Source organism: Lissotriton vulgaris, chromosome 8 (genome assembly GCF_964263255.1).
Source record: "Lissotriton vulgaris chromosome 8, aLisVul1.2, whole genome shotgun sequence".
Taxonomy (NCBI): Eukaryota; Metazoa; Chordata; class Amphibia; order Caudata; family Salamandridae; genus Lissotriton; species Lissotriton vulgaris.
The window spans coordinates 1,545,298,966-1,545,319,174 of record NC_141696.1 but is presented as its reverse complement, the minus strand read 5'-3'; the positions used below and the strand labels follow the sequence as shown (position 1 = coordinate 1,545,319,174).

General features: G+C 44.3%; 1 protein-coding gene across 1 annotated transcript in view; it reads left to right on the top strand.

Moving 5' to 3' along the window:
- Positions 1–20,209, top strand: part of LOC147700329 (uncharacterized) — a 160,530-nt gene that overhangs the window by 104,989 nt on the left and 35,332 nt on the right. Inside the window, exons 8-9 of the mRNA XM_086936306.1 lie at positions 1,745–1,837; positions 10,802–10,912. Coding sequence (XP_086792432.1) covers positions 1,745–1,837; positions 10,802–10,912 — 204 coding nt within the window. The remainder of the gene's footprint in view (positions 1–1,744; positions 1,838–10,801; positions 10,913–20,209) is intronic.

The window sequence follows — 20,209 nt, the reverse complement described above, 5'->3', positions numbered from 1 at the left end:
ATGTGTCGAACTCCTTCTGACGATGGCTGACCTGTTGACATTGTTAGGCTTCTCTATCAACTTGTCAAAGACACACCTGACCCCTTCACAACAGCTCCTCTTCATTAGAGCCTCCATCAATATAATGCTTTTCTAAATTTCAATGTGTCCATGATATTCATGCTATGATCCTGATGTTTCAACCATTGACTTGTATCTCCTGTGAGAGTAGCTCCGAGGCTTCTGGGCCTTGTGGCCTCCTGCTTGTGGACCACGCCAGGTGACATGTGGGTTATGAAGTCTCAGTAGCTTAATTTTCAAGAGACTGCAAAAGATCTGCAGTGGTGGCTGCTCAAACACAGCTGGACCTGTTGCAGGCCTCGCTCCATAACCCATGCAGAACTCACCATCATGACTGATGCTGCATTGCTAGGATGGAAGTCATCTGGGAGGTGGAGATCAGCGGACACTGGCCTCTGGTGGAGGCTCTCGTCCACATAAATCTGCTGGAGTTGTGAGCAATTATCTTGGTACCTAAGGTGTTCCCTCCAACCATTAAAGGCAACAGGTATAGGTTCTCACGAACAACATGACTGCCATGTGAAACTGCAACAAACAGAGCAGTGTGGGGTCGTTTGTTCTGTGTTAGGAGACTCTACATATATGGAAGTGGATGAATGCTGATGGCATTTCCCTTGACATCCAACACCTAGCAGGATTATTAAATGCCAGGGTGGATAAATTCACTCATCGTTGCCTAGCAGATCACGAGTGGTGGTTATACTCAGAGGTGGCACGTGGAACCTGCCACCAAAGGGGTGAACCCTGGTTCAATCTATTCACCATTGCAGAGGCAGGCAGTATGCAGACATTTGCGTACTGGAGTTCCCAAGGCAGTCCTCTCTTAGAGACACCTTCAGCTGGCATTGGAACTCCTGTATGCCGTACCGCTCCTCCCTATTCTCCTCAAAATGCTGAAAAAGATCAAGAAGGACTGGCCCAAGTCATCCTAGTGGCTTCAGACTGGGTGAAGGGGTTGTGGTACCTGAAACCTCTAGCCATAAGCACGTCTCCCGATTTGACTGCCTCATTGGTAGGACCGTTTGTCACAGCAGCAGGGCCTAGTTTTGCACCTGAGCAAAACTCAGTCCTGGACAGTCAGATTAGCAGGATAGACACATCACCCACTCAGTCCTGAAGGATGGCCTGGTCTGAGCCAGTCCGTTGCCACTCAAGGAGGTACTGCTTTGGTATCTATTTAGAAGATGAGGAATCTGCGGTTAGAAGTCTCTATCAGAAGAATAAGTTACTTACCTTCGTTAATACCTTTTCTGGTAAAGACTCTTACTGCAGATTCTTCATTGACCCACCCTCCTCCTCTTTCTGTGGAATGGACTCGGGCAGCCAATTAATAAGATCCAAATGTAGAAGTATGCACACTCCAATAATCTGATTTCAAGTAGATCTGTGTCTGTCGATGCGGGCAGAGATCAGAAAGAAACAGACGTATGTGTGCGGAGGTACTGCATGAAAAGAGCCTACTGTGGGGCCGCACAACATCACCTGTCACGGTCTGAGGGAATTGTTACAAAAAGTTTCCCGATCTAGTCTCATGTCTGGGGAAATTCACAAGGCACGCAGTGTGTGGTTAGAGTCTCTACCAGAAAATGTGTCATCCAAGGTAAGTAACTTGTTTGTTCCACCCACTTCTCGGTGGTGCTCTTCTGAAATTTCATAGTATTGTTCCTATCTTTGTGTCTTTCAGGAGATACAATTGCTGCTTCTTGGAGTGCACACAATTTTCCAGATAAAAAAACTTTACCCCAGGAGGAACTGAGAGATGGAAGAGGAAATCCAGGTGAGTCGTCTATTTGAGTCATTGATTGAGGTGCACAATGCAGGGGGCATTTACTTGTAATTCCTGCATCTGAAAGACTCCCGCCGGTTTGTGCACACACCAGAAAAGCTGTGTTCTGGTTAGCGCTTGAAAATAAACTGGACATTCTGGACACTTAAAAGTATGAATAAATGCACCCACAGTTCTATGCAATTTTGATTGGTGCATTTGAGCTAATAGATGAGAATTGATGTATGTTTTCTTTTTGTGTCCAAGTATAAGACGCATGAAACGTTTTTAAGAAAGAGATTTCTACAGGTCATATCTGAAGTATAGGAAGAAAGAGGCATGATCAGAAGTGATCTGAAGTCCCCTCTCCCTGTGAGCTGGAGAAAGACACAGTAGAACTGGCAAAAGAGTAGATGACCTAGGGAAAGCTATTATCCCCATACCCAATACAGATCATAATTTATATACCCCATCCCTGTAGTCTGGTGCCTTAACCTTACACCATAGTGGCAGTATAGCTTGCTTCGATGCACAGCGAACAATGGATATCAGTTTACCTCTCTCAGAGTGTAGAGGCTAAGTTTGTGGATTAACTACCCTCAATATCACAAATACCTGAAATCTCAGTATATTAGTATTGAACATGGAGTCTACCCCATAAAGCAACACCGCCCAAAAGGATTTTAGCTTGGGGCATTACCATAGGATACGGAGTTCCCTCTCACAGCTTGTTCTTGGGTGACTCTTATCCTAGTCCCAAAATTTCTGAGGGGTGTAGTATCAATAAGTAGATGTTTTAAAAAGTGTCTCTTTTGCTGTGGCTGTGCGTGCTCTGTTATGTTTCCTGGTGTATCTCTTTCCAATCTTTCATCGAAAGTGCCCCGCTTACTTTGGACTTCCAAATTCTTTGTCCTGGGTCATCAGGGCGCTTGTCGCCTGAGTAAAATACATTAATAGTAAATTAATTGTATATATCAGAAGGTATTTGCCTTAATCACTATCTCTGGTTAGAATTCACTGTTTGAATTTAGTTAGGGATCTACATACTACTTGTTTCACATTTGGATTTAAGAAGCAAAATCGCTCAGGTTCCAGCATATTGAACTGGGACTCTATATTCCCCAAAAAAGTCTGAGCTCCGCCCCTTTGAACATATTCCCTATTCTTATACATCTTTCTGCCACCATATTAATATTAATATATATAATAGTGGGAGTAAGATCTCTCTGTGGGGTGCTGTTTACGTCGGGCATCTACCGGATTATATTTAGCCAGCTGGCGTAGGCGTTGTGGTGATAGTGTGCCTGTGTTGCCCACCCTCTGTACCGAACGATCCAGCTCTGCATCTATCACAAGGTTACAATCCCCCCTATAAGAACGTGTGTATCAGTAGTGTCCATCGCTTGCCCTATTGCATCTAGTATAAAGGGCTCCTGACATTCGTTGGGGGGTGTAGATAGAGGCAGTCGCTAAGCGGGTGGACCCACATGCAATACATAGATCTATATTTTAACCTTCTAATTTGTTTTTTATGGATATATACAATGTCTTCTATATGGAAATGTTTTTTTAATCAATCATGCATAATAAATTATGATTATTAAGTAAACAGTCTATCCTGTCCACCCTACAACAGAAGATACACCATTGCTCTCCAAGGGTTCCTTGGATATGTGTACTAGCCTCAGAGAATGGCAGGAGTTATTCCTGCCCGGGGCCTATCCTGGAACTCTGACTCATGAGTTCTTTCTGCGGGAGGATCATTTCAAAATGCTCACATTGGCTCAGATCTTTGTGACATGGACCTGGGAGAATGGAAGGTGTCCCTGGACTTTCAGACATATATTTATACCCATTCTTCAGTCTCAGCATTTCATCTGGTTCGAGGAGGACCAGAACTCCCCTTAGCCCTCGCCAGCGTCCCTCGGATGTTCAGGAAAGGGATGGTGGTGGTCTCTGCCATTCTCTGGAGGTCAGGAGTTTCCGTAACTCCATGACTCTTGAGGCAGTCATTTGGAAACGACCCCAAGGTGATGGGGGACTCCTAACATTATTGGGGCTTGCCATAAGGAAGCTGTAGTACCATCTGGTTCCATCATAAAGACTTAAATTCATTGGGGTGATCCTGGACATGGTGTTGTTCAATTCTATTCCTCCATTGCAATAAGTATGGGACATTTGGGGTATTAAACCATTGTTTTTGGCTTAAACCTGGATCGAGGTGAGGATGGCACTGATGCTTCTTGGCCTCTTACTCTTATTGTATCCTCATTGTCAGTCACATCAGGTAGCAAATGCATGCCCTACTGTGGAAATTAAAGTCCCATCTGACCCAGAATCAAAGCCACTTTTATTAACACTATCAAGGCTTAGGAGGAGATGGCCATGATTTGGATTGGTAGCTGGCCAATCCAATCTGTCTGGTGCAGGGCACTCCACCTTCCCCCATCCAGAGCTGACAGTGGTAATGGACGTATCGCTAGTGCGTAGTGGGGGTCTCTTGGGGGAGGTGGAGATCAGAGGGCGCATTTGGTCTCCGCGGAAGGACTGGCTCCACATCAACCAGTTGGAGCTATGGGTCATCTGGCCCTGAAGGATTTCTTGCCGTCCATCAGGAGTAGGCTGGTGCAGTTTCTCACGGACATTATCACTGTTATGTGAAACTGCAACAGGCAGGATGTGTTGGGTCCTGGGTCTTCTGCCAGGAGGCTTTGTGTCGATGGTTGAAGTGACAAAGTCTCTTTCTTGCTGCCTACTGCCTGGTGGGCTCCCTGAATGCCTGAGCAAATTAACTGAGCAGACATCTCGCAGATGACAAGTGACACTTACCTCCTGAGGTGGTACATTTCGACCAGTGGGGAGAGCGCTTTTAGATCCTTTCTCCCCCATTGGTTCTGTAGTGTTAATTTTCATGTTGAAGTTTCTGCAAAACGAATAGTTAAGACATTCTGGCTGGAATGGAATGAAGGAGCCCTGGTTGCCTCCCTGCCACTACTGCTCCTGCCCCGAGTGCTGAAGAATGATTGGGCCCCTCAGTCACCTTAATAGCTCTTCATGTGCAATTAGATTGAGGCATCTGAAACTCCTAAGAAGAGAAACCTATCCTCGGATCAGGCGACCAAACCGGAAGGAGCTCCTGTCTCAGAATTAAGGCAGGGTCCTCCCTCCGACTCTACCCAACGTGCACCTCCATGAATGAAGACTGAGTGACTGCAATTGACTTCTTTCAATTTGCTGCCTTTGAGTGGTTGATCTTTATGCAAGAAGGGTTCTTATTGGTATCATTTGATGAAAGGTATTCAGTTAAGAGATTTCATCTGTGTCAGTGATGTTTCAACCCTTATCAAGGATATATGGGTCTTATCAGGACAAGGGGAATAAGGGAACATGTGAACATCCCCAATAATACTGAAGGAAAATTTAAAAAAAGGAAAAAGCTGTTGTGCCCCATTAATAAAATACATGTCACCCTTGTGAGATAGGGGAAATAAGTACTCACTCAGATGTCTAAAGTCAGCGTGGAGAGAAAAAGGCCACATTCAGCAGGGTGGGCTCCACCAAATAGTGCCCGCCGGGAGGAGTCTATTCTCACGTATAGTGTGGCCCAACCGTCTCTGTCAGTATTTGAATGTAAAGGGCTGTAGGGCTGTCGTATTCCAGCAGGAAGTCAAGAAAACATGTACTTCCAGGTTGTAGAAAAGCAAGGCGCTACCGAGTAGTAGCACAATTATCCCTCAAAATATCAAAGCAAGGAGCCACAGGAATCAAGGCTGCTCAGCGAAGAAACCGAAGCGGAAAGGCTCCCTGGACCACAGTGGAATCCCATGCAACATCGAATGTCATCACACCAAGAATGTCATGACACACTAGCATCAAATGTAAACGTGGCATTAAAACATGACACTTTAACTTCAATTGTATTATAATATTAGGACACAGCAGGGGTGTTCTGGAGGAAAGAGAGGGAAGGCTGTGCAGAAGTCCTTGATTGCTGACAGTCATGGTTGGCATAAGTAAGGGTCGAAACGTCGCCAGCATGGGTGAGTAGCAAACAAACAAAGAATTGTTGAAATTGCGACATGGAATAGTCTGAGAACTCAAGTGGTTCTTTGTTACCAATACATCAGCCTTTTTCTATTTTTTATTGTTGTATCTATTTTTGTTGCGGCTGTTGGACTACTGATCCATTGCACTGTGTTTCAGTTTTTGTTTGTGTCTCTATGAACATTTTGTTGGAATTTAAATTTGAAGATAAACATTCCTTGCTTTTTCTTCACTCATGATTGCGCTGGTTTGTGGTGATTTACCAATAATATGCCATTTATTGCATGGGGTTATTTAGCCTCCTAAGTGGATACTTTTCGTCAAATGATTCTAGTAAGAACCATTGTTTTATAAAGATTGTGTTGTACCCAGGTTCCCGTGGGTTTAGGGTTGCCCTTGTAGCCTGATAAGGTTATTTGAGTGGTTGATGTCATCCTTGCTGACTGTTGCCCGCCCAAGAAATCCATGTATGTTTGGCACTGAGACAAGTTTGTAACCTGGTGTGACAGAGACCCCTTACCCAAATCTCTTGATGTTCATCTGTTTTGTCTTTAGCTCAGCAAAGCTTTGCAGTGGACACTGTAAAAGGTTATTTGTGGACACTGTGAAAGGTTGTGTGGTGTTCAGGAGAAAAGAAAAGGATGGCTGTGCAGAAGAGGTGGCTAGTGCTCTGCATTTTTTGGGAAAGAGCCAGTGCCCCTGAGTGCAGGATAATTATGCCCTGACAGGGAATAAACAAAAGTGGGTAAAGAAGTACCTGGGCAAGGTAAATAACATATGCGGGCAAATCAATTTCAAATCAACTGAACCATTGACAATCAATCACTAAATTTTATTTTCGAAATAGATATTAATTTAATTTAATAAAATTATTGATTTTATTAAATAAATATCTATTTCAAAATAGATATTAATTTAATACAATTGATAATTGTATAAAATACATATCTATTTGGAATATACCATTTGGTGATTGATTGTCACTGGTTCAGTTGAATTTAAATTGAATTGCCCGCGTATGTTATTTACCTTGCCCAGGTACTTCTGTACCCACTTCTAGCGCTCTGCATTACCATCTGTTCTGCGCTCACTGAGAAGCAGCCCCCGGTTGGAGTGAGAGCGCATACCACCAGGGTCAAGGCCACTATACTGTGTTGGGGCGAGGAGTTCTGGTCCTAGATACTTGCTAGGCTGCAACCTGGGTGAAGCACTATTGCCTTGCTAGCTAGGTCCTGCGAAAAGGAAGTTTGGCCTGCTCACTTCTGCAAGACTTTTCGGTCTTGGCCCACTCCCCATAACCTCCACCTTGGGGCGGTGATGCTATGGTATTAATTCTAAGGCGAGGAATTTGCATTTAGAAGTATGCACTTACTTTCAGTCGCGGTTTCTGGTGGACTATCGATCATTCATTAGCTTTATTTCAGTTAAAAATCCTAAAAGCATTTTTAACAGAACAAAGCATGTTAAAAACCCATAATCATTTTAGTACAATCAAAACATAATCTAACCATCCACAGCAGCAAACATTAATCTGTCATAAAACCATAGTGGTCCCCTGTGCGATCTACTCCAACGCTACTGATTAATAAAGTTCAAGTTGAAGCCTAGGGTACGCAACATGCTAGAAGGATACAATTCATTCCATATGTAACTAAGGGAACTAATACATCATATTCTTATCACTAGGCCCGGGGTATAAACTTGCATTATTATTCACATACTGGGCGACCCCATGACTGCTTCAGTCTGTAGGGCTCTCCCTCAAAGAGGCGAAGGCTTCAGGCTGTGTCCAATACATGACCTAAAAATCATCTCGACCCTGGATATATTCATCATAAGGAAACTGAAGGTAGAGGCATTAGATTGGTTTAAAGACAGATACGATGGGTAGTCACCATTCTCCTCTTCTGTTCACGATTCTCCTCCTTATGCCCCACACGTAGCCCAAAAACTTGGCAACTGCACAGACTATGACTTCTCAAGTGTCGGACCTAAGTATACTTAAAGCAACAGCATGGTCGCGCGTCTCCGTTGTTTACATAAAGGTGTTAGCCACTGGGATCGGGGTTGAATATAAGCAGGACAGGCAAATAATTCATGCTCAGGGGATTCTAGTGTAGTAGTGCAGAGAGGGCAAAATGGTGGTTTCGCCGTGTAATTACACCATGATCTAGTGCGTGGATTGAGGGAAAGGGTGCCAAACGTGAACTGCATTTTTAGCTTTCTATCCAAAAGGATCTGGATAGTATCTAGAAAAGGTTCTAGGAGGGCGATGGATTTAAAATCTGAAAATTCTAAACTGAGCCGCCCTTCGCTTGACTTAGTTGTTGCTGTCTGGGTGACTCAGCCCCAATACTTTAATTGTATTTGGTCTTTGCTTTGGAATGAGGCTGGATCCATATTTGCCCACAGATCCTCAAGCCTGTATTGCTAATAGAAGTTTGATGTTTCTTAACCAGCCTATCTTGTTCTGTTTATCTAGGGAGATAACTTCGTCTAGGGCCTTCGCATTGGCGGATAGCTTTAGGGTGGACCAAATCCTCCGCCAAAACAGCAGTGGGCGTAACATAGCATAATTCTCAATCTTTTTCTTACCCAAATCAATCCTTAGGGGATGGAGCAGTGTACTCTGGGGAAGCTGGACTATACTTCTCAGGAATTTGTTCTCAACTCTGACAAGATCATCCAACCTTTCGAAACCCCACAGCTCTGCACAATAAAGGGCTGCCCTCACTGCTTTGGATTCACATATCTAATCTGCAAATCCTCACTGCCCTCCCATCTCCCCGTCCTGTGGAGTGCCCTCTAAGGTCCAAGTCAGTACTCGGCACCCTGTTAACCAATAATTGTTTACAGTACTGAAGGCGTGGAAATGAAATAGACAAGAAACTAATGTCAGCACAGATGAGTGGCCCTTATATGTGGCTCTGCTCCTTCCCTTCCTGAGCCGTGCTGCGGCAGCGCAGAGCTGCACAGCGCCAACTAACAAAACCATACATTCAACTTAAAGTTGCCAGTACCCAAAAATATTGATACTAGTGTTCACACATTTGTTCTGGGTGATACACTCAGAGGTAGTCTAAGTGAACACTTTAGGCATAGAGACTTATTTTCCTATAGCTCTATTGTGTCACAGAAAAGTTATTAAACAACTCCTTATAAATTTGATAAAGACTCGTCCTTAAAAAAGTTCGACATGGACGCGTTTCCGCCTTAGGTGTTCTTCTTGGCCTCCTCAGGACAAGGGCAATGGAACAATAATAAAGTCTCTCAAGGGTCTCGTCTATCACAGACCGGGTCTGAAGCACCTCTACAGGCACCTCAAAACACGATTTGAGACTACCTATCTCTCACAAAGGAGAACCATCCATATTCTGTGGTTTGAAATATATGTAAGCTCCATTTTCGAACCACATCCAGTTGCAGCCTTTTATGCTAACTAGGCACTGCTAACTGCACCCAATAGACGTTTCCTCACAAACTATTGGTTGTCCATGCATGCAAACACTACGTGCTGCCCAGGCACCGCCAACCGCATCCAATTGACGACACAGTACACACTATTGGAGCACCATGCATGCAAGCACTACGTGCCGCCTCCGAGATCAGCAACATACGTACCTAACCACGTCCTAATGTGCTATTTCATTGGAAGCCTTACACGCTCCAACCTTGACACACTCACTCCTCTCCTACAGATACATTGACTACTGTAATTTACAGACTCAGGCTGAGCACAGAGTGAGTACACATGCTTCTTTTTAAATTAGGTGCAACTCTATGTGCTCCTACAGTCTCTCTGATACACAGCATCTTGTTTTATTTTAGACTGCCATATTAAATTTTTTTTAAAAACTTCCACACCCCTGTCTTGAGAAAGACCCGCCGTGACCACCGATTGGGGCACCCTAGGGTCGAAATGTCGACGCTAGAAACACCAAGAAAATAGGGATCTTTGGCTATAAATCAGTAGCTGGCCACTGAAACTCTTGTATATATCTGTATATATGGAATTGGTTCCACTGAATATATGTTTATATCTTTCACCTTTTGAGCACAAATGTCACTCAATTGCACTTTAACACCTATTCTGACAGTCTACTTATGTATTGTATGATATCATTGAAATGAAATGAATTTGTACTTGTAAAGCGCACCTATACCCCAACCGAGGTTTCCTGGCGCTGTACTCATACCGCTGTGGAACCTTTCCTGGCTTTTCCCTGTGAAATGTCCACTCCTGGGCACCCCCAAGGTTAAGCCAGGCATCCCAGCGCTGTTGGGGCCGTTGTGGAGATTAAGCAAGCTATTGCCCAGAGTTGCAGAGTGGGACCCATGATTAGAATAGGCACCGAGGCGAGAATTATCAGGTCCGAAGAAATTGAGCCCAAGACCCACCGAGGCGGGAATTGAACCCTGGTCACGGGCCAGACCTCTGCATCAGGGTCTGCCACTCTAACCATTGAGCCACACTTCTCCACATTGAATGACGTAATTCTGATAAAAAGAAACAATACAACCAATTGATCTTATGACTTGTTTGTTAAGCATTATTTCCTGTAAGCTGTGTATTTCAGAGAGCGTTTACCCCAGAGTACATTAATAGCAGTGTTAAAGCAATCTTGTCTTACCCAACAGAACCACCTTTGTGTTTAACCTACCATCCATATTCTGTGCCAAGGCTTCTATGTGAGCAGATCAGAATCACTGTCTCCTGGTCAACCCTCCGTAATAGCAAAAAATGCTTTCGCACTCCTTCACAGCAACCGCCAGCCTGAAGAGAGGGTAATTGAATGTGCTCTACTCAAAAATAAAAGTGGTATATTAATTCCTCCATACCAATTTCTTCTTGTACATGACATTGTCTTTTTTCCAGGGTTGCCTCTCCCATGTTGATTGATGCTCTGAGGTCAGTGATTTCTGTTTTTACAGGAGTGGCGGCTGTCGCATCACGTATTCCACCAAACATAAAAGAGGAGGTGGAAGATTGTTCCTTGGACCTTCTGAACTCTGAAACGCAACAAATCATTGATAGTCTTACAGGTGACTAAAGTGCGTCTGAGATAAACAAGCTGGGGACCCCCTCAGACCCAGAATTAGGACACGATTTCTGCTATGTGCAGGAGTTACTGCTGTGGCTCATCCATCGTGACTTTGGCTTGCCTGGTTGTTGGCTTGTGGTTCTTTTTATTTATCCTCCCTTCTTTTTTTCCTCCTGAATGACTCATGGGTATTTATTTGAGTACTTTAGCTCCCTGTGTCACTCCTTCCCATGTTTCCCATTACCTTCACAATAATATGCAGCAAAATGAATAGTGATTGATATTGATTTATGTGCAAGGCATTTATTTATTTATAGGTTTGTATAGCACTTGAATCGACTCCCGAAGGAGTATCTCTGCACTTAGACGGACAGTTATGGAGAGTTGATGATCCTGGGATACTTAGTGGGTTTGGAACAGGAAGGGTTTTAACAGTTTTCTGAACTTGGCATGTTCTGAACATAACCTGAGGGGAACGGGGAGTTCGTTCCAGAGGCGGGGGCCAAGGTAGGGTAGAGCCTTCCCTCCCAGTCTTGCCCTCCTAATGGAGGGGACTTCAAGAAGAGATTTGCTGCTGGAGCGGAGAGCACGTACTGGGATATAGGGGGCGAATTTCTCCGCAAGATAGGGGGGGGCCATATTCTGGAGAGCTTTATGAATAACACAGCATGTTTTAAACTTAATCCGTTGGCGGATAGGCAGCCAATGGAGCTTCTCCAACAAAGGGCGCAATGGTGACCTAGGTGGCACATTCTGGACTAGTCTTGCTGCTGTATTTTGGACTACTTGAAGTCTGCTAAGTAAGGTGGCATTGGCTGAAATCAGCAGCCCATTACAGTAGTCCAGGCGGCTGAGCACTAAGGCCTGGCCCAAAGTTTTTCGGTGTTGTCCGGGAGTAGCGGAAACACTCTTCTTAGCAATCCAATAACATGAAAGCATGAGCCAGCTGTCTGGTTTACTTGCTCTTTTAGAGTTAGGCTTTGATCTAATCGAATACGTAGGTTCTTTACCACCTGCTTTGGGACAGGATCGGGCCCAGGTCTGATGGCCACCACTCCGGCGTCCACAAAAGCGGAGCGTCACCAAAATGCATCACCTCCGTTTTTCCCACATTGCATTGTAAAACGTTGTTAGCCATTAACTGTGATACAGCCCGCATTCCGTATGAGAAAGCCTGTTGAACCGCTGTGGTTAACGTTCTAAATGGAAAGAGGAGCTGCGTGTCGTCAGCATACGAAACGGGAATAAACCCGTATGACCTCAGGAGACTGGCCTGGGGGTAACATAGATTTTAAAAAGTGTAGGGCTCCGGCAAGAGCCCTGTGGTACCCTCTTCGTCGGCTCCAGAGGTGCTGAACGAAACAAGCCAATGTTAACACTTTGCGAGCGGCCAGATAGAAAACTTCTTTTCCATGACATGGCTGAGCCCCCAAGCCCCACCTCTTCCAAGCGTCTTGTAGGAGAGTAGGGTCTGCAATCCTATGATCACCCAGATTTTTTGCTTTTGTTTCACTGGTTTACGACTTTCTCTGGCTGTGGGCCTGCCAATCAGACCCACAGCCTGGCTGTTCTCTTTCTAAATTACGACATGTACCGTAGGTGCATTTACGAATTGGTACTGGGCCACCTTATCAGACCCTGTAACTCAGGGCATAGGTGTACCCAGGGCTGCCAGGGGCTGCAGCATGTATTATGCCACCCCTGGCTGGCCTCCTAAATTTGACACAACTGGCTGCACGGCAGCTGGGGCAAAGGCGTGTAACCACCCTTTGCTGTAGGTGTAGTATACCTATACCTAACCCTAAAATGGACACACGAATTCCTATCAGTCACTCCTATGGCAGGCCTTGACAATCCTGAAGGCAGAGTGCTTGGAATCGTGTGAGATGGTGCTCTGGCATGAGCTGAGCCTGTCTGCAGCTTGCGGAACCAAGTCCTAATAGCTGTTCCATGATATCGCATACCATATATTCTTAAGTGCATTATAATCCTCGCGGTTAAATGCTAACTTTGGTATTGCTTTATCAAAACATGTCGAGTAAGGTGTCATACGAATTGGAATATCTTGTTGAAAGATCACATAAGTACTGTTAGTACATATAACTAAGCTTAGAATACTCTGAGTTCTACTGAACCAGCTGTTGCAGCTCCTCAAGGCCTAGCACACCTTGGTTGCAACTCTTAGCAAGGGATCAGTAGGTAAACACATAGTGTAGGTAGGTGCATCACTTACACCACACTAGAAACAGTATGTCAGACAAAGGAGGAAACTCTGAGTCTCCCCTTGTGTCAGTGGACCCTCCACAGGTCCTCCCTTCCAGATATACTGTGCTTAGCTTCCATGAGTTACGACAAGTGTGTACCTCTAGGAAGATTAAGCAGGGGTCTAACCCCACAACTTCCTTTCTGATTGGTCTCTTGGAGACTTATGATGCCAGAAAAGCTGAGAGACTTCTTAGCTCTTCTAATCCAGAAGGAGGCATGCCTCCCCTTGAGGGAACCAGAGGTGACCCTGACCTCATCCACCTCTCAACTGAGAATGAAGATGTGGAGGAGGATGAGAATGAGGATCCCTCTGGAGATGAGGCAGACAAGGGACAGGTAGAAGTCGTTAGACTAACCAGGTCCAACTTAAGCAAACATGACAGTGGTACTGGGGGACCCCTGGGGCCACTATCAGGTCAGCTTAACATTGGGAATGGACGAGCCAGATCTCTATCAAGAGGCTCTGGCAGATCCCTTCAAACCAATGGCTCTCACAACTCTTCTCAAAGAGGGATGACATCCCCTCAGAGGAGAGTATATGAAGCTAAAGAAAGGGCAGCCAATCTGAGGATTGAAAGGGAAGAACTTGCCCTGGCCAAAGAGAGGCTTGCCTTTGCTAGAGAGCAACAGTTAAGTGGGGTAGTCCCCACTGGTGGCAGCATTGTACCTAGCAATAGGGAAAGGAGTTTTGATACAAAACACCTTGGGAAGATAGTGCCCCCCTTTAAACAAGGGGATGACATCCACAAATGGATTACTGCTTTGGAGAGGGCCTGCACTGTGCAAGGTGTTCCCCAGAGTCAGTGGGCAGCTATCTTGTGGCTCTCCTTTGAAGGTAAAGGAAGAGACAGGCTCCTCACCACAAGGGTAGAGGATGCTAACAATTACAAAGTCTTGAAGAATACACTGGTTGAAGGGTTTGGCCTAACCACTGAGCAGTACAGGGTGCTGTTCAGGGATACCCAGAAAACTCAGTCTCAAGATTGGTCTGATTTTGTAGATTGTGCCACTAAGGCTTTTGAGGGCTGGCTGCTGGGCAGTAAGGTTACTGATTATAAAGGATTGTATAATTTGATGATGAGAGAACAAATTTTAAACAATTGTCAGAACCAGTTGTTGCATCAGCATCTTGTTGACTCAGATCTGACCTCTCCCCAAGAATTGGGAAAGAAGGCAGACAGATGGGTTAGAACAAGAGTTAAACAGAACCAGGGCCAGAATCAAGGTGGTCAGAAGAAAGCAGACCAGAAGGGTAAAGATTCTAAGGGGGAACAAAATGACCAGAAGTCTTCGACAGGTCCCCAACAACCCAAAGAGGGTGGGGGTCAGGCTCCCCAAAAGAAGAAAGAAGGCCAATCTAAAAGGTGGTGCCAATACTGCAAAAGTAAAACTCACTGGTTTAGTGAGTGCACCAAGAAAGGAGGAGGGCAGACTCCTGCCACTGCAGCCCCTAAGGCACCTGTGCCCCCTAGTACAGCCAGCAGTGGTAGTGCACCTCCCAAGGGTTTAGTAGGGTTAACCCTGGGTTCTGAGGGGTGTGACAACTTAGTTGGTACACTCACTCAGGCTGTCCTTGTCAGTACAGGGGATATGGATATGTCCCCTGACATAAGTCCCAATACTTTGGGCAAATACAGACAGACACCTTTCATTAATGGAAAAATGGCTCAGGCCTATAGGGACACTTGTGCCAGTGTCACAATGGTGACACCTAACTTTGTGGACCCTGGACAGATCATGCCAGGTACAGAATTCCTGGTGACCAATGCAAGCAATGTCACTACCAATCACAGTATGGCAATTGTAGCTTTCTCCTGGGGAGGGGTAACTGGCCAAAAGAAGGTTGTAGTTAGTTCAGACCTCCCAGTGGATTGTTTGTTGGGCAATGATTTGGAGTCATCACAATGGTCAGAAGTGGAGCAGAGGACTCACATGGAAATGTTAGGTTTGCCAGCACATGTGTTTGCTGTGACTAGGTCACAGGTCAGGAAATGCCCCACTGAACAGGTGCTGGATCCTGGAACAATGGACCAGACACCTTCCAAGAAAAAGAGCAGCAGGGTGAAGGCTGTGCCTTCCCCCTTGCCCCAGGTTGAGGATCAAGTCTCAGAGGAGGCTGACCTACAGGAATTGAGGGAAACTGAGCCCAGAGAGTTTGAACTTGATCAAGTTGAATTCTTGGGTTCAGGGGGACCCTCAAGGGAAGACCTGGGGAAGGACCAGTTAAGCCGCCCTTCTCTTGAACCCCTCAGACAGCAGGCTGCTGCTGGGGCTGCTGGGAACGCCACAGGTACCCACAAGGTATACTGGGAAGATGGACTCCTGTACACTGAGTCAAGAGACCCCAAGCCTGGCATGACCAGGAGGCTGGTTGTACCCTTGTCTCAGAGAGGTTTCCTACTTACCTTGGCCCATGAGATTCCCTTAGCAGGTCACTTAGGCCAGACAAAGACTTGGGACAGGCTTGTCTCACACTTTCACTGGCCTCACATGAATGAGGATACCAAGGAGTTTTGTCGCTCCTGTGTCACTTGCCAAGCCAGTGGTAAGTCAGGTGGCACAACAAAGGCCCCCCTTATACCAATGCCTGTGGTGGGGGTGCCCTTTGAAAGAGTGGGGATTGACATTGTTGGTCCAATGGAACACCAGACAGCATCAGGGCACAAGTTTATACTGGTGGTAGTGGATCATGCCACCAGGTATCCTGAAGCTATTCCACTTAGGACCACCACAGCCCCTGTGGTGGCAAGGGCCCTAGTTGGAGTGTTCTCCAGAGTGGGCTTCCCTAAGGAGGTTGTCTCTGACAGAGGTGCAAACTTCATGTCAAGCTACTTAACTGCTATGTGGAAGGAATGTGGTGTCAATTACAAATTCACTACACCCTATCATCCACAAGGCAATGGGCTTGTTGAAAGGTTCAACAGGACCCTAAAAGGGATGATTCATGGACTACCTGAAAAGCTCAGGCGTAGATGGGATGTCCTGATTCCCTGCCTTCTGTTTGCTTACAGAGAGGTCCCACAAAAGGGGGTTGGCTACAGCCCTTTTGAACTTTTGTATGGGCATCCTGTGAGAGGCCCCCTGTGTTTGGTGAAGGAAGGATGGGAGAGACCTCTCAAAAAGCCTGCAACCAGCATAGTGGACTATGTACTTGGTCTCCGCTCCAGGATGGCTGAGTATATGGAGAAGGCATCAGAAAACCTTAAGGCCAGTCAAGAACTTCAAAAAGCTTGGCATGACCAAAAGGCTGTTGTAATAATCCAAGGAAGAAGTTGTAGTTGAAGATGATTTATTGAGCAGCACAGCATCCAGTCCTGACACAGCAGGACACAGGTTACAACTGACTCACAGTAGAGAATGCTGTATGAGCAAAGCTCTGTTAAGAATGCAGAGTTAAAAGGAAACACAGCATGGCTCATGCAGTTAAAGTGGTACAAGCATAAATAACATAGGCACTTAAAAGAATAGGATATAACACACCTCCCTCATTAAATGAAAGTAACAGGTGTAAGGCTGGAAGAGCTACAGACCAAAACAAAAGAAAGGAAAAAAAACAGCTATACAAAATCTTGCAAAGAAACTGGTCTTCTTCTGATTCGCCTATCGTCTTTGATCCTTGAAGCTACAGAATCAGAAAAGGAATCAGACCCACCATCAGAAATGTAACCTCTATCAGTAATAGCATGAGGTTGGAATTTAGACACATCTTGAGTAGGACATTTAGCAACCCTGCTTGAATTCCAAACCTTGCCATCCTGAGTAACAACCGAGTTACTGAAAACTCTTTTGATTTGAATAGGTCTGCCAAACTTACTCGTACCTTTGGTGACTAAGAAAGGTTTTAAGATTCTTACCCAATCACCAACACACAAATCATGCTCTCTTGTTTTCCACTTCTTGTTGTACCAAACTTCAGATTTACTTTGTTTCCCACTTACTCTCTTTGCAACTTCTTTGATGTCTACATTATTTTGTCCCAGAGCTTCACATTTTTCCTTGAACCACCAAGGGCACGTGTCTGACGCAGGATCCCTACCTTTGAGTAGTTTGAACGGACTAATCTCAGTAGTGCTATGAGGAGTTATACGATAAGTCCAAAGTTTCTGTCTGATACGGTTTAACCAATCCCCTTTCTCTTTGATGGCATCAGAGACAAAACCCTTTAAAACACGGTTGAAACGCTCAACCTGCCCGTTCTCATGTGGCTCGTAAAGGGAAGTACACATGTGTTTGATGTTACAGGATTGTAAGAACAATTTCATTTCAGCGGAGACTAACTGCACCCCATTATCAGAGACCAATACCGAAGGACAGCCTTCCCTGGCGAAAACTTCTTTAAAAAAAGAAATGACAACTTCAGAAGTGATTTTGGCTACAAATTTCACTTCTGGCCACTTAGAATGGTAATCTACGATGACCAATGCAAAACGTGAACTTTCTGGCAACACTTGGAAGGGTCCTGAAATATCAAATGCTATCTTGCTCCACGGAAATTCTGGCCATTTCACTGTCTTAAGAGGTGGAACATGTAATTTTAACATCTTGTCACTGTTACAGCACTCATTGCATTCTCTGACAGTACGGTCTATGAATCTATTCATTCCAGGCCACCAGAAATGTAACCTTATGATACGCTTCATGGCCGAGATTCCCGGATGGGTCTTGTGTGCTAATTTGAGAATAAGTTCTTGCACCCCACTTGGTGGAATACATTTTTCGGATTTGAAAAACAAATCACCTTCACACCATAACTCTTCCGCTATGTTGTAAAATGGTAGCAGATCATATTCAACGTTATTCTTGCTGGGCCAACCTTCTAGAAGGTATTTCTTCAGCTTAACAAATTTCTCATCCTTATTCTGGCATTCTATCCAAAACTGTTCAGAAATATCTTGATACTGGGGAGATACTAAATCTGTCAACCCTAAAACAAAATCAACTTCAGAAAGACTATTCACATTGTCTACTTTACTTTCACACGGAAGACGTGACAAACAGTCAGCAGTGACATTTTTCTTCCCTGGAATATATTCAACCTTAAAATTGTACTCCTGTAGCTTGGATGAAAGACGTGCAATCCTAGCTGTCGAATTCCAACCACCCCCGGCTGATAGGATATGCACCAAAGGTTTGTGGTCCGTTCTTAGAATAAACTCACTGCCCCAAATGTAAATTCTATAGTGTTCAATGGCCCACACACAAGAAAGCAACTCACGTTCAATAACCGCATATCTGCGTTCAGTTTCACTCAAAGTTCTGGACGAGAAAGCTACGTTCCATTCTGCAACATTATCAGTCTGAGATAGCACACACCCAAGACCGTACAAACTTGCATCAGTGGTGATGATGCATTTCTTTCCAATTCTAAATGGTTTCAAAGTCGGGGAATTAACAATATCATGTTTGATATCTGTAAAAGCTTTTTCCTGTTCAGTTTCCCATACAAAATCGTTGCACTGTCTTAACAGTTTTCTTAGGGGTTCCATCTTGGTGGCAAAATTCACAACAAATTTACTATAGTATTCACACATCCCGGAGAAAGAGAGAAGTTGTTCGTTATTCTTTGGGGCTGGAGAACAGAGGATGGCCTCGACATTAGATTTTTTAGGAACAAGCCCTTCCCCTGACAAAGTGTGACCTAAGTATTCCACAGACATCCTAAAAAGTTTGCATTTGTGTGCTTTGAGGGTAAGTCCAGATTTTTCTAATCTTTTGCATACAATACTTAAATGTGAACTATGTTCAGCCTCATTTTTTGAAAAAATTAGGATGTCATCCTGAAAACATTTTACGAATTTATCAAGGTCCCTAAAGATTTGGAACATGACTCGTTGGAAAACAGAAGCAGCGGATGCTAGTCCAAATGGCATCCTTCTATATTGAAACAGTCCCATAGGGGTAATGAAGGCTGTATATTTCTTGGAATCCTCAGTAAGCTCAATTTGATGATACGCAGATCTAAGGTCTAAGGTGGAAAAAATCTGCGCACCATCAAACAAGGAAACTAGCTCATTAATATTAGGGAGTGGATGACAGTCTATAACAATATTAGAGTTTAAAGCTCTCAAATCAATGCAGACCCTCAATTTTTGGTCAGGTTTGCGCACCAAAACGATGGGCGAAACCCACTCTGACGATTCAATGGGCTCTATAATATTGTCTTTGAGTAGGTCATCCAACATTTCTTTTAGCTCATCCCTAACATTTAAAGGAACTCCCCTAAGCTTTTGTTTGACTGGAACAGCACCCTCTTTGAGAACAATTTTGTGTGCAAAATTTTCCAATCTTCCTAAACGGTCACAGAAAACTTTATTGAACTTTTCAGTCCATGAAATAATTACATCATCCTTTCCATTAACATCAGAAACAGAATTAATCATATCTTGTTCACTACATAAAGAGATAGGATCCTTGGCACGTGGATTTAACGTGATGCCAAGTTCCCATTGGTCATGCCAACCCAGGACATTGACTCCTTTGATAGCTATATAAAGCTTAATTTGAGCTGATCTTCCTCTGAAACATAAAAGAACATCAAAGAAACCTTCAATATCGATGGTATTTCCATTGAAACTTTCAGCTAAAATGTCTGGAGGTTGTAAATCAGAAATATTGCAAACACTTGTTAACTTTTCATTAAAATATTCTTTGGTAATAATTGTCCATGGAGATCCAGAATCTACCATGAGTTCAATAGCAATACCTGAGACATGAAAAGTACACTTGGGAGATTTCTTAGTGGTTGATCCAAGAATAGAAACAACATAACCACGTTCAACTTCATGTTGTACTTCAACCACCCCAACGGAAGATACCTTTGTGGAAGAGGGAGTGACAGATCGTCCAGAACGAGGTTGAGAATTGTATCTTCTCTCTCTACATACATTGCTAAAATGTCCTACCTTGTTACAAATATTACAAGTTCTGTTTATGGCAGGACAGCCCTGAAAAGAGGCTATATGTGATCTACTCCCACATCTGTAGCATAAAAATGATGAATTATTAGAATCAAATCTTCTATTACCAATACCCA